Source organism: Xyrauchen texanus, chromosome 4, assembly GCF_025860055.1.
Source record: "Xyrauchen texanus isolate HMW12.3.18 chromosome 4, RBS_HiC_50CHRs, whole genome shotgun sequence".
Lineage (NCBI taxonomy): Eukaryota > Metazoa > Chordata > Actinopteri > Cypriniformes > Catostomidae > Xyrauchen > Xyrauchen texanus.
The window spans coordinates 17,034,086-17,049,132 of record NC_068279.1 but is presented as its reverse complement, the minus strand read 5'-3'; the positions used below and the strand labels follow the sequence as shown (position 1 = coordinate 17,049,132).

At 37.8% G+C, this 15,047-nt stretch overlaps 1 protein-coding gene across 13 annotated transcripts in view; it reads right to left on the bottom strand.

Moving 5' to 3' along the window:
- The window catches only part of LOC127643178 (transient receptor potential cation channel subfamily M member 3-like), a 183,842-nt gene that overhangs the window by 19,932 nt on the left and 148,863 nt on the right, over positions 1-15,047 (bottom strand). For 2 of the 13 annotated variants that reach the window (XM_052125782.1, XM_052125787.1), the window contains exons 10-20: positions 14,060-14,160; positions 13,621-13,755; positions 12,689-12,739; positions 10,870-10,905; positions 10,516-10,656; positions 9,267-9,296; positions 8,589-8,881; positions 4,753-4,981; positions 3,449-3,616; positions 1,847-1,987; positions 421-549 (exon numbers count right to left, since the gene is read on the bottom strand). In XM_052125782.1, coding sequence (XP_051981742.1) covers positions 421-549; positions 1,847-1,987; positions 3,449-3,616; positions 4,753-4,981; positions 8,589-8,881; positions 9,267-9,296; positions 10,516-10,656; positions 10,870-10,905; positions 12,689-12,739; positions 13,621-13,755; positions 14,060-14,160 — 1,454 coding nt within the window. Of the gene's footprint in view, positions 1-420; positions 550-1,846; positions 1,988-3,412; positions 3,617-4,752; positions 4,982-8,588; positions 8,882-9,266; positions 9,297-10,515; positions 10,657-10,869; positions 10,906-12,688; positions 12,740-13,620; positions 13,756-14,059; positions 14,161-15,047 lie in introns of all 13 variants that reach the window. The other 11 variants (XM_052125784.1, XM_052125789.1, XM_052125781.1 and 8 more) reach the window with 8 other exon arrangements.

The following is a 15,047-nucleotide window of genomic DNA, read 5'->3' as shown; positions in this document are numbered from 1 at the left end:
TGATACAGCAAATAAATCAGAAATACAGTGACAGCCTTGATGTTGGACAAATTAACTTTTCAAGCCAATTGTAAACCAGGGACAGACACAAATTTCATGAAGTAAAAGTGTTTGTGTTGACTGAATTCCAGAAGAGGGCTATTTCACTAAAGAGCAACATTTTTCTCCTGAAGTCTCCTCAATGGTAAATAAAATTGTAAAGGTTACTAAAATGCTTTTAACATATTTTTTAACTGAACAGCAGCCGTGAAATTATATAAGAATTTAATTAATTGATAATAATAATAAATACTTTATCAATAAATTATGTTCCCCCACACCCCAGGGATCGAAGTGTCAGGAAAGAAGAGAGATTTTTACAGTTAAAAGGAGATTCCTAGGAATCAGTACTGAGCAAACAAAAAATATTTTCTCTCTCACCTCTCTCATCTTTTCGATGCCATTGGTGAAGACGTAGGCAATGACTATCCACTCCTGGGGAGAGGGCCACAGGTCCATCTTCACCAACACAATATAGTTGAAGAGCATCAAGTAACCTACATAGGCCAACTGTGAGAATACACAGACAACATCACAACTAGGTAAAAAAAAAAAATCTCTTTCCTTTTTTAAAAAATTAATTCAGCTCAAACAGTAAATAGTGTATGTTAAATTCACTATACTGTATATACTGCCAATGGTTATTTTACATTAGCTCTCCTTTTCACACAAGCATGTCAAAATCACGTTGCACTGAGAACACTGTCAGGCTAATATTTGTTGGGTTACACTTTAGATTTTAGGAATAGAATGCACTGATTTTTTTGAAAAAAGAAAAGTGTCTGCAGATGGTACTGCGGAACAAGTAAAGGTTTTTCTGCAGCATCAACATAAATCACCAGAGGTCTCACTGCCGTTTCAGAGTAATACTCTTTTTTCTTTAAACATATTCTGGTTTTTGAGAACAGTAGAAAGATTGATATACTGTACACGCTTACAAGTGCAGCACAGAAATACGTCTCAGTGTAAACCTTACAACATGACTGTGTGATGGGAAAGAGAGAGCGTAAAAGCAAAGAGAAAAAGAGAAGGAGAAAAAAAGAGAAAGTAAATAATGAAGACACACAGCAAACAGAGCAGAATGTTTCATCTTTAGGAGCCTATAGATTTTTCAGATTCATGGCCTAAATTTAAAACATAGATGAGGCTAACTAAAAATAAAAAAACCTTACCGGTTTTGATCTATACTTGCCAGCTTTTTAACATTTCTCTCCCCCTAGACCTGATTTGGATTTCCCCACTTTATTCTAATGAAAGATTTCACGGAACATTTTCCTAAAGAATTCACTCACATGGTACTGTATTTTTCGAAAAGTTTGTGTCATCTGGTGCAGAAAAAAACCTGCTTAATGTCGCCCAAAATGCTCGAGATCTACCGCTTGGGGGTGGGTGGTTGGGGGGGGGGTTGTCTGTAAAATGTAAAGTAAGTGTTTGTCTTTTAATATGATCTATGATTGCTTTCAATACATAATCAAATAGATCATCATATATGCATGACTGCAGTATAAGGATAAATGCTAACTTTATTCCTGAATGCATGAAGATTAAATATGGTGTGATTTTACACACTTTCAGTTTCTGTTTTTTTTTGTATCTCCCCAGTTTGTCAGAACCTCTCATATCCATAAAATTACATTTTCACAACTTTTAGATGTTTGATGCATTGTGCTTTCACTCTGCTCTTCTGCGCCAGTGGACACGTATGGTACGGCTGGTACTGAATGATTGTATAAATCCGATATGCTAAGCACATGACGTAATACTGGGTGCTGTTTTGTTTTTAAATGAGGGCATAGCTGGGGTTTACCGTGTGAAACCAGAACTTGACAATAGGAGCGTTGTAAAACTCATAAATTTTGCGTCCCAATGGAATCAGCCGATGGCGGTTCTGCACCTCCTCCACCTGTTTCTTTCGAGATACTTCTGAACTCACGTTTCCCAGCATGGCCTGAGAAAAGTACAGAGAATGAGAAAATAGAGAGAGAGAAAAAATATTGATTTAACATACTTTTTACATATCATGGCTTTTCACCCAGAATTGCATGCAGCTGTTTCAAACACTGCAGTTCAATAATGGGTGCTAAGGCAGTGACATATTCAGTATGAGCTGGGGATTGATGACTCTGCCTGGGAATGGTCGTGAGGAAGAAGAGAGAAAGAGAGAGAGAGAGAGAGAGAGAGAGAGAGAGAGAGGAAGAGAGAGAAAGGGGGAATGAAAATGCCCAGTACCATGGGTTATTTAGACACATCCTTAATCCAAGAGTGGGGAGTTGATCCCATAAATGGAAAATATGGCATGCTCTTGGACATCATGGCAGAATTGTATTGCAACAACTTTTCTGCTGTTCGAGCTGTTAGGTAAAGCTAAGCTGCTGAACCCTAGTACAATCTTACAATACACACACCTTCTAAATGCAATGAAATACAGTTCGTTTATTTCACAGTTTATGTCCACAGTCAGCCCTAATTTCGGCACTGGCATTTTAATGTTATCAGACTAAAATATTGCTTTAACAGTCTGTACAGTCAGGAAGAACATTCCAATAAATTGCAATACAATTTTCATCTTGCATTGTAATCATATATCTGCAATATATTCATAGTGAGGTGAGGGGAAAAGCTTCCGTTTTTGGAACTGTGTAGTTCAAGATCAGCTCAACCCAGTCACTTGTCCAGATTTCTGGGAATTGTAGTCCTTTTCAAATGTTTAGACAAGAAACTTTTGGACTACATCTCTAACTAATTAACTTTTTTGGGTTGACCTGTTTCTTGAGAGCAACACTTGATTGTTCCCAATGGAAGACTGAGTGACGATCTCCGTGCAGTTTTGTGTGAAAGTAGGAAGGTAAACTCTCGTTGAACGTAAAAGTGAAGGTTGTAGTCATGGAGATGGGAGATCAAGTCAGCTAACATAATGCAATGGAATGACGAGCCTTTAACATGCACAATGGTGCTGTTGTTGTATGAATGATAAAGACAAGCATTCAGTCACAGTACCGTACTTCAGACGAGACCCTCGCTAAAAGAAAAGAAACAGACAAGGACGGAGGCAGACGGAGACACGATACAACTCCACAACCACGCGTCTTCTCTTTGACAACGAGGAACGAAGAGAAAGGGAAACATGAGAAAGGGGGTGTCGGGTGGGGGAGAAGGTCAGAACCGTAGAGTCGGTATGGTTCTCTATATGACAAAGAGCCACGGACTCGAAAAAAATGAAACAAATTGAAAGCGTTGTTAGGAGGCCAAATTGGGGGCAGGACTTCCACAGAGCAGAGCAGAGCAGATGTGCCTAAGTATGTGTAAACGTGTGTGTGCGCACGAGTGTGCTAGGCTATAAGCTAAGACACGAGGCTAAGGTGGGTGCTCTCACCACGGAGTTGTACTGCGTCTCACAGTAAGATCTTACTGTGAACTCCATGTCCTCCTCCTCTTTCTCCTTGGGTTGTTTCTCAGGTTCATCCACATCCTTCTCCTGGAGGTAGGTGTCCTGATCCTGAGGCATATATGACATTTCGTCCTTATTTTTTAACTCGAGGCTTAATATGGAAGGGGGGAGAAGTAGGCCCAGGATAACCTGTTGGACACAACAGACAAATGTAAAACAGAGCATGAGAGAAAACTGAAAAGGAGAGTTGTAAAATTTATTTATCAGGGGCTGGCAAAATATCTATCTCAGAATGTCTAAACTAAAGGTTGAAGCTTTGACCATTTACAGGCCAACCATGTCAATGAAGAAAATTTATTTCTGATAGATATGTCAGAAATCTGTTGAATTTATCATTTTGACAAAGAGCCCATTGAATAATTCCATTTAAAGTGCCCTCATTGGCCTACCCTACAGACATAGCAATATTTGTCCTTGACATTACATGAATAGCTACAAACAGATCTGAAATAATGTCTCTTTGGAGTAAAATCAAATACACTTTCCCTTACCTATCAATACAACCTCCTCTTTTATCTATTTTCAACAACCTTTCCAACTTGAGTCAAATACAACTGAGATTTAACTTTTTTCGCCATCATTAACTCACCCACATATTGTTCCAAACCATATGTTTTTCTTCTGTGAAAAAACAAAATGTTGCACAGAATGATAGCCTTTGTCACCACTCATCTTTATTGCATCTCTGTTGTATTATTGTATCTAAAAAAGATGCAATAAATGTGAATAGTGACTGAGACTAACATACTGCCTAACATTGCCTTTTGTGTTCTTTGGAAGAAAGAGAGTCATAAAAGTTTGGAACAACATGAGGGTAAGTAAATTATGACAATTTTCACAATTATCCCTTTAAAGCATTTTTATGCACTTTGTAAATTGTTTTCTTTACATGACCAGCAAACTTAATCTGACTTTGAAATTACTTTTCTTGGTTTACATATGATCTTGGGATCAGTTTCACAAATGTCACCACAGCTAGAATCCTGAAACTGAGCACTTAAGACTCTGCATAATTTGCTGGCCTCATGTTTATGGGGGAAAATACAAAAAAAGATGCCGGATTCGCCAATTTAAAGATCACTTACAGGTGACCCTTAAAAGCTGTGAGCACTCACTTTGGCACCCTACAACGCCAAATACCGTAATCTGTAAAAATACCAATACAGAGTAAGTCCTGTGCAATGGCTGATATTACAGTATGTACTGTATGTAGCATGTCTATCACTGAGACCATGGACTGAGCAAAGTTTCCTCCCAGGTCTGACCTTCAGGCCAGAATTCTTGCGCATACGCAGACGTCCCATCCACATGTCGGTGAGGAGCATCTGGCTGCAGGTGTGTGCGATGAAGTCCCTGTGTTTGGCAGCCACAGCCAGCTGCAGACAGGTGGCATTACTCCAGTTCTTCAGCTCATAGGTCAACAGCTTCATGGCCATCTGTTCGTCCTGCTTATACGACTGATCCAGCAGCTCGACAGCCAGCTGACCAAACTCCCTGACAGATAAAAAAATTTATGGAATATTTCCGTACCACAGACACATTTACATGCACATAAGCACGAAAGATCATACCAGGGATGGGTCATAATGGAGACTGATCCTCCAACACTGACTAGTTAATGATGTGGTCAACTAGATTATTTTTTTAGCTTTGATATTTTTATTGCCGGTGCTTTAATCAGTGTGTTGACTAGCAGTCGACCAATTTGAGTTTTTGACCGATGCTGATATCTAGAGAGCAGGGTAGTCGATAGCTGATATAATGCCAATTTATCACATAATTTAATATAGTTGGCTAAATAGCATATACCTAAAACTGATCCTGGTGCTGGTGGTGGTGGTGGTGGTGGCGTAGTGGGTAAGCAGATGGTTGTCGGTTCGATCCCCACAGCCACCACCATTGTGTCTTTGAGCAAGACACTTAACTCCAGGTTGCTCCGGAGGGGATTGTCCCTGTAATAAGGGCACTGTAAGTCGCTTTGGATAAAAGCGTCTGCCAAATGTGTAAATGTAAAATGTAAATAAAACTGCTAAAGAAAAGTTAATTAGCTTTTACTTAGCATGATATTTACTCACAGTTTCACACAAAACTTTGAGAAAAATTAAGATTGTGTTTTAATGGTAGATAGGAGTTCTTCTGGTTTCTGTCAAGTCATGCACAATAGATTATTACTACACTACTAAAGCTAGGAAATAGCTTAAAAAGGCTTTAAACTAACAACTTCAGCATTACAGCTCATCACAGCTGAGACACAACAGACTGATTAATTACACAACCTCAAGGCGCTTACCTCTTACTGGACTTTCCACATTGGAGAGGACATACTGTTTAAAATGGGGATTGTGGTTTATATAGTGAAAGACTTTTGTGCACTGGCTACCACGAAATAGGGAGAAATACTCCTGCTTGGACAGCTACTTTTCCACTGAGAAAGCTGACAGCATCTCTGCTTGGAAGTGGCAACAGGTGATCGCACATGCTCTCTCTCTCTCTCTCTCTCTCTCTCTCTCTCTCTCTAAGGGAGGCCCGGGACCGGTTCAGATAATCATCACTGGTGTTGGCCATGAGAGGGAATTGAACTCAGGTCACCAGGTTCGTAGCGCAGCGCGCTAACAGCTACACTACCACTCCCCCTCTCACACACACACACACACACATCCTTGTTTATCCAGTAACACGTTAGAAACAGCCCAAGCCATGATACTATTTCTGAAGTGACATTTTTGAATAACTAACGAAGGCTTAGACGCATCATTTGGTTTGAACCAGCAATGGCAGATTATGATCCATTGCATAAGAAAGTAGTTCCATGCACAAATACATTTTTATGACCGTTTCCTAATTTTTTTAAAATGTACTTGTTCATTGAACTGTTGTATATAAGCAATATCACACTCGCAATCATGGTATATGGCCCTAAATCAGTCCTGAAATCAGTGCTGATTTAGGGGCCATATCACACTCTTGCTTGTGTGATATTGCTTAAATAGCGCACGTGAAGCGCTATTATTTGAAGCTGCTCTCACGCTGTTGTGTGGATCGAGTAGCAATCTCTTGACAGCTTTCAGTTTACATGGACTGGATCGCCTGCTTGGAGTGTCATGGACAGACAAGTAGGCAATTCTCAGGTGCCCTTGAGGCTTGAGAAACTAATCAGAAAAAAAGTGCAACTGCAAACTATCTAAGTGCTAAGGCATGCTAACTTGATCTTGCCTGCTAACAATGATGAATTGCAAGCTACCTTGCTTCGTAACATTCAAATAATTTCAATGATCTTCACTTTATGTCAGGTATACAGGAACATTTTTACGATTCTGTAAAAAAGATTCTGTTACTGACTTTCAAGGCTCTTCATAGCCTAGCACCTTCCTATCTTCTAGATTTTCATATATATTCTCCTACCCATACTCTTACCCATCCTGCTCCTCACTCTCTCTTGTGATACCTTCGGTTCATCTGACTTCTATGGCATCCAGATGCTTCAGCAGTGCTGCTCCACGACTCTGGAACTCTTTACTGCCAGATATCCATAATTGTGATTGTCTTTCCACTTTCAGGTCTCTCCTCAAAATCCACAGTTTTAAATTGGCTTACTACAAATAACCTTTATTTATGAATGTTTTCATTTTATGATTATGCATATTTTTATTTGTTATTTAAGATTTGTATCTTTTATGTTCGTTATTGTAAACTTGATTATGTATGTTAAGTGTCCTTGAGAGTCTTGAAAGGTGCTTATAAATACAATGTATTATTATTAATAACAAGGGTTTCTGAATTGTACATATTTCACCTTTAAATTACACTTCACATAAAATGTAACACTTCTTGTAAGATTAACCTACAGAATCTATGAATAGAAAATGCATTTTAAAAATGTTTTGTAAAAAAATAAAATAAATTGGGTATATTCAAGTGTGTATTCATTAATTAATAATGCGTTACCATGACCCTCACTTTAAAATTATGTGGTAACACTTGATTTGATTAGTTATGGGATACCAAAATTATTGTAAAAAGACCTCCAGCAATATCAAACCTGCCGAAGTTAATACATTGTAATAAACAGAAGAGATATATCAAGGAATACACATGTTGGGCACAAACATCTGTAATCTGACTATACACTCTACCAGACACTGTAGCCATTGTTTAGAGAGCTTTATGTTCATAAATGAATTCCAGCAAAGAAAACATTTCATGATCATGTTCCCAATAAAAACATAATAACATTATGTTTTGATTAGTAATTAATTAGTAGTTATTTAAATCATAGTCATAGTTAGTTAATAGTTCTTAATGAGGCAAATCAAATTCAATAATTATTGATTACCAGTGAACAGTGAACTACCTCAGTCATCAGTTCACTAATAATTACTGATTAGTTAATCATATTTCTTGTTTTTTGACGGGAACACAAAATGTAAAATGAACACAGCACAAGGGTTAAATTCATCTCCTTTTTAAAGCTGCACTACCAAGCCATGCACATTTAGATGTGCACATTCTCTTATTCTTTCACATCTCATGCAGTTTTCAAACGTCCCAACACAGGTTTTACATTTTAAAATTCCACCTCTTAATACGTGAGACCCCAGCATTCTGTACAATTGCATTGCACTCCGTCTTGCCATTTTAGAACACATGAACGGGTTCTTTGTAAACAACCCCTAAGAAACATGTCCGATCGGGATCAAATGAACTTAATTATACAGGGCTTTGTTATGACAGATTCCTCCCGGCAGCCCACATACTAGTTTGTTTTGCATACCAAACATCTCTACAGAAAAATGGTAAGTTTACTTTATGTGTGCAAGCAGTGTCTCAAATACCAATACAAATAGACCAATGCTGAAACTGGCACCTTTATGAATTTTAGAGGAGTCTTTGAGGTCAGTGACTGCAACTTTAATGGCAGGCCAGTTTGGCATATGACAGATGGTCTAACTTCACCACCGCAGAAAAGAAATTGGATTGTTACGCTGGCAATGGAATTATGAATTAGGCTGAAGATAAATCCTCATCTAGGCTTGAATTTCATAAGGTAAATCGGCCATAAAACCTCTGTTAGAATCTTAAGCTGCATAAGTGCATTTCATACCTTGAGTTCTGATTGAGTTCCTGTGAGATGTCATCTACCATGTCATTCTCTGATGCTTCATGAGCCATTGCCTTGCAGAGCTTACAGGCAACGAGGGCTTTTGCCATGGCCTCTTCTCCATGCTGCCAGAAGAACAAGGCCATCTTCTGCCGTTTCATCAGCACTGCCCAGACCATCAGCTCATGGAACGGGAAGGGGAAATGATTGATTTCCGGATCATCTAGGTCGATGTCTACCTCCTCTTCACGCTTCCGTGTGGTCTTCTGACGCCCTCTTCTAATGGGCATGTCATCCTTTTATAGAAGAAAGATATATTAATGATTTATTTCGGATATTTACTACAGTATATTCCTCATGCCTGAAAATGACTAAATACTCTGACTTATTAAAAACAAACAACCAGTAAAGTGCCTCTATTTTATATTTTCAAAGTCACTGAAAATAATAGGACCTGTAAACAAACATTAAAGATAATTGTAGGTAACTGAAATGTTTAGAATTGTATTTCTAAAACTTCTGAACATGCAATCCAAGGTGCAATTTCATTATGAACTTTCATTACTTGAACTCCAAACCTCCAAATCAAAAAGTGAGCTTAAACAAAACAGTTTCAATAAAACTCAGTGGGGATTTTATTGAAAAGCAGTGGGATACATAAAATGAAGAAATAAGTCTCACCTCCATTCCAAGCAGCTTTAGGGCTTTTGGCTACAAAACACACACAAACAGAAGCACATATGAAGAACAAAAATAGCAAGGCATGTTAGATTTTCTTTTTTTCTTTTTTATAATTTTACCAATCCCCTTCATTAACATGAATATAGGGACTCTTACTGTTTCTAAGAGCATGGCATGTTTAATGAGTAGAGGGGATTCCTTATGTCATGCAATGATACATTTAGATTATCTCTGGTGGCACTGCTGATATCTGATCTATTTCAAGCCTGTACAGCCGGATAAGTAGAACGGTCAGTGCATACATGCAAATGAGATTAAATGTTCTCACAAAAGTGCATATGCTCACACATATATATTCAGAGAAACTCATTAACACATAGGGGAAAGACACTATTTCAGATAAACTGTTCCTGTGACACTGGCATGATGGAGCTGTGATGTTTCATCTCTGTGACTCTCTGTGACTCTCTGAAATACGTTCTGAGTCAGAGGGCCTAGATTTGTGTTTTAGATCTCAGAGCCTTCTGAGGTGTTAAAGTGTGTGAGGAAATTAGATATCATCCAGGTGTCAGTGGCTTGAGAATTTGTTCACTCTGCACAGCTGCAGTTGCTCTGTATGTAAAATTCTCTCTGCACTGAACATCTAGATTGTGTTAGCTCCATATGCAATCGCTCTGTTGCGTGATAAAGCAAACTGAGCAAAACAAATCACAAATTTCTTTTGAAATTATGTTTTCATTTATGGGAACCTGAAAGAATATTCCATTGTTTGAAAAGCAAAATATTTTCCCTAAACATTTTAGGGAAGATACATTTATATAGTCTATATATGTACAGATCATCACTAAACTATGTTTAAAAAAATCAGTTCACCCAAACATTAAAATTCTCTAATCATGTATTCACCCTTATGCCATTCCAGATGTGTATGACTTTTTTCTCCTGAAACAAATATTTATAAAAGAATATTTCAGCTCTGTAGGTCCACAAAATGCAAACTAATATATACCAAGCTCCAAAAGCAAAGGTAGTATAAATCCATATGACTCCAGTAGTTAAATCCATACAGTAACTTTAGAAGCGATATGATAAGAGTGGGTGAGAAACAGATCAATATTTAAGTCCTTTCTTACTATAAAACTCAACTTTCTTAGTTGTGTTCAGCAGAAGTAAGGTTGAGTAAATTAATTTTCATTTTAGGGTGAACTATTCCTTTAAAAGTGGCATTTTTACAAGTTAAATAACATACTCTCTTGGGTCCAAAGAGGTTGTGATATAGGGTCCGAAATCTCTTCCTGGTATAATTGCAGCGGTAGGCTCCGCCCATGAGGTATTCAATGACCAATCCAATGTCGATCAGGCTGATGCGGTAGTCAGGGGGTAGGTTACCCTGAAAGCAAAGAGGTTACTTATGGCAACACTGAACCCATTACCAACAGCTGTGGCTAAGAAATTGACAAAAGGTCAGGTCAAACATGATTCATGCACTCAAATACATATGCACCACGTTCACACTTACACACACAGTACACTCTTACTTCATAAACATGCTAACCTATTGCTAGAAGGAATCAAGTTAATTGAAGAAATTTGGCTGATTCACCTTGAGGTAGATCCAACTGAACCCTGGATATTCTTGCTTGGAAAGAACACACAAGTTCAGTGAGACAGAATCATATTAAAGGGACAGACCGCCCACTGAGACTAACCAGTCTACAATCTTGTTTTGGTGTCATATTGAACTGACCATAAGAAACTGCCCTTCTACAAGGCAAAAACAAAACTGTGACTGAAAGAGAACTGTCGAGATAAAGAAAACGGACATGGGAAAACATTTCCAATAATACGAGGGACAACAAAAGAGCAAAGTTTATTAAGCGAATAAAGGCAAACAATGCCTCAGTTGCTAATTTAATTCATTTTCATGATATGTCAATGTTAGAGAACTTTTCCAATTAGATTCTTCTTATCAGGATGTTGAAAGATCTTAGATTCCTCCTTTCAAAAGATCTACAGGCTAAATCCCTCTTAGCAAAATTTCTATCACATCCCACATCCAGCCTCATGACTGTGATAACTAGACTTTGCTCTGACTCTGCAATTGTCAATGCAGAACCCACCATAGCTAAGCTGAGCTAATTATCCAACCTCAGCAAATAACACAATATGCTTCAACTGGCTGATCTGAATCAGCACTGGTAGAAAAAGTTATAGAACATATATAATACAGACACACAGTGTTCCTGCAGTGAGTCATTTCCATCTTAAGAAGAGATTCCAGTATTCAGATATAATAATAATAATAATAATAATAATAATAATAATAATAATAATAAAAATAATAATTCCTTACATTTATATACCGCATTTCTAGGCACTCAAAGCGCTTTATATAGTATAGGGGGAATCTCCTCAACCACCACCAGTGTGCAGCATCCACCTGGCTTATGCGATGGCAGCCATAGTGCACCAGAATGCCCACCACACACTATATAGTGGTGGAGAGGAGAGTAGATTTATGCAGCCAATTCAGGGATGGAGACTATGAGGAGGACATGATAGATAAGGGCCAATTTTGGCCAGGATATGCTGTCACTATAAGACTACAAAATCACCACTGTGCACACAGAGGGCATTCAAGCATGACATTATGTCATGGAAAATTCACTAAGGAATAGAGCGTTTGTTCAAGACATTTTTACAAGAGTAATTTGATGCAATGTCCCAAGATATTTTAAAGTAATGTTAGCCTGCATGTTAAACAACAGAAGATTTGTTCCCTCAAATGCCCTAAAAGAAAAGTTGGAGAACCATTTAACAGAGTAGATAAAAACCTTACGGTGTACCTGTGATAATGATCCACTTCTAATTTTTAAGAAGAGTTACCAGAATTTTTTAATGCACAAATGTCACTATAAGACTACAGATATCAACACAGTGCACAAAGAAGGCAACCAAGTGTCCTATTATGTTACGGAAAATGAACTAAGAAATAGTAATTAAGTAAAACGAACTATACACTAGAGACTTAAGAAGCAACAAACCCACTGTTCTAACTGTATGATAGTCTGAAAATCACTGAAACATGCAGAGAGGACACAGACAGAAACAAAGGAAGCAACTAATTGGACAAATCTGTCTGTCAAGCTAAGAAACAGAAAAGAAACCTTTGCTACATATGCAACACAAATCTAAGACTAAACTAGCACCCACCCACACGCACACACAAACGCACACACACACACACACAGACACACACGCACACATGGACATACACACAGACACACACGCACACGCAAAAACACAAACACGCACACACACACGCAAACGCACACACACGCACTGACTCTCTGACTTACACAAACATTCACACACATGCATATAGAAACATACACTGAGTTGCATGCATAGTGAATTCTTACCTTCTTCACATCTCTGACGAGGTGGTACAAGGTGTTGGATGGCCCATGCCTCTGTAACAGCAAAACAGAAACACATTTAACCAATCACAATCTCCCCCAACATACAAACACATCTAAACACATATTTCTTTAGAAAGACACTGTAAAGATTAGTGCTAAACCTGCATGATCTGACCCTTAAAGTGATCATATCATTAATTTTTATTGTTTATTCAGTCCACAGTTTTCAATATTTTTCTTTCTATTTCTCTCTCTCTCTCTCTCTCTCTCTCTCTCTCTCTCTCTCTCTCTATATATATAAAATAATTATTTATTTATTTATTTATTTTTTGCAGCTGTGCCTTTAAAAATCACACCAATTCACATTTGAAATAAGCAACAGGTCTTAGAGTTTTCTCTTGCATGTGGGTTTGCTGTTCTGTCAGAAATATTTTTAAATGTTCCCATTCTTCAATAACATTCTCTTTGCAATGCCCGAACTGCATTGTGTCAGGATCATAAAATCCACGCTGAAATGTTAATGTGAAATGTAAGACTGTGTGACAAAATTGCCAAAGTTAGAGTAATTTTTGGAGCTTAGTTCCAAGAAATGCTCTTGTTGGCCCAGAGAGAAGTTCATTCATAGTATTTCCAACTTTTATTTTAGAAGGTTACTCATGGTATGACCCCTCAAATAACCCACTGTATTCAGGCTGAATCAGTTGTCACATTACAGTAAATAATATTCTTGAATTAAACCCAGTTTAATATTCTTGAATAATACCCAGTTAATTTAAAAGGTACCACATGAAGCACATTTTTAGATTAATGGGTACATATTTTTATAGAGTGCACAAGCTTAAATTGTTATTTTCATTATAGATTATAGTGTGTGTATAGAGGGCATAGACATGTGATTTCTGCAACAGAGATGCAGGAAGTAGATACATTACCGTATTATAGAGCTCTTCGAGTCTGGACAGTGTCAGGAAACGGTGCATGCTCACTCCGTTCTCAATCAGCAACTTCACAAAGTCCACTCTGTCCAGCACCAGCGCATCTAGCATAGACTGCTCTAGAGAACCCACCTGAGCACAAACAAATAAAGCTTACAGGTCTAGGGCACATTGCACAATAAACCTTCACATGTAGAAAACAGATGCAAAGGTATTCAAAAGTTACAGCCATGAATAGATTCATTTATTTGAATCTAATTGAAGTCACAATCATTAGTGTCTACCATGTTCAATTAGAGTCAGGGGTACACAGAGGTGCATCTTTTAACTAAATATCTTCTCTGTGATCAATAAAGTGTCTGTATCTGTATATAGTATCTATGAGTAATTACAAGTGTTCAGAGGTAGTGTGTTTGTGTGAGTGCATATTGCCTACAGGCCACTGTTGTCCATAAATGAAGATTTGGCTCCGGGCGATGTCCACCCTGTTCCAGGCCAAGGCCAGGCTCAGTTGATCTGGAGCTGATGCATTGGCACCTGGACAAATGAGCCAAAAAAGCCCATTAGCCAATAAACCCAAAATTCAACATGATAATCAGACATTTTTTCATTGTGTTTTTTTTTTTAATGTAAATAAATATACATTCATTTGAGTTACAAATATTTTACAATGTGAGAAGAAGGGGAAGCAGAGTATTAAGAAACACATTACACTTGCACAGTGTATGAGATGCCAGGGACAATGGTCAAAATATACAATTTAGTGTTCTTACTGTAATACAAAAATATTTGACCATATATGAGGCCATGAGTGATTGAAAAATAATCAGAGAGCTGTATGTAATGATTAAAGTAAGCTCACTTGATTTTAATAAAACCATCCTAAAAAGGCCTGGGAAAACATTAATGAGAAAATATACAATGATACAGATTGTAAAAATAACACATTACAGATAAAAAATTAACACATTTTAAGGCTGACATCTTAAAAATCATCACAACTCCCATTGATTTACATGTACCTCTCAACTTGGAGAATCCTGGGGAATCCCCCTCTTCTGCTGGCTCTGAGATCATTATAATGCATACTTTATGCCCATATAATGGGCTGATTCTAGAGACAAATCAGAGAGAAACGCCAGGGTCTCCTGGGTCTCTGATATTGTCATCTGCCCCTATTTTACAGCTAATAAAACATTTCCCTGAGCAATGGGTCATTTGTCTTTATTTACTCTGTCCTGATGCTTCTACATTTACTTTTATGAGGGTAATCATTTCAGACACAGTCCATTAAATGGACACCTCGGTGGCTTGCCGAGGTGCCGGCATGTATAAAACATTATGCAGGATTTACATAATTTCTGTTAAGTACTTGAAAATATACTCCTCAACGGTTAGCCAGAAGTGAGATCTTCTTGCACTGC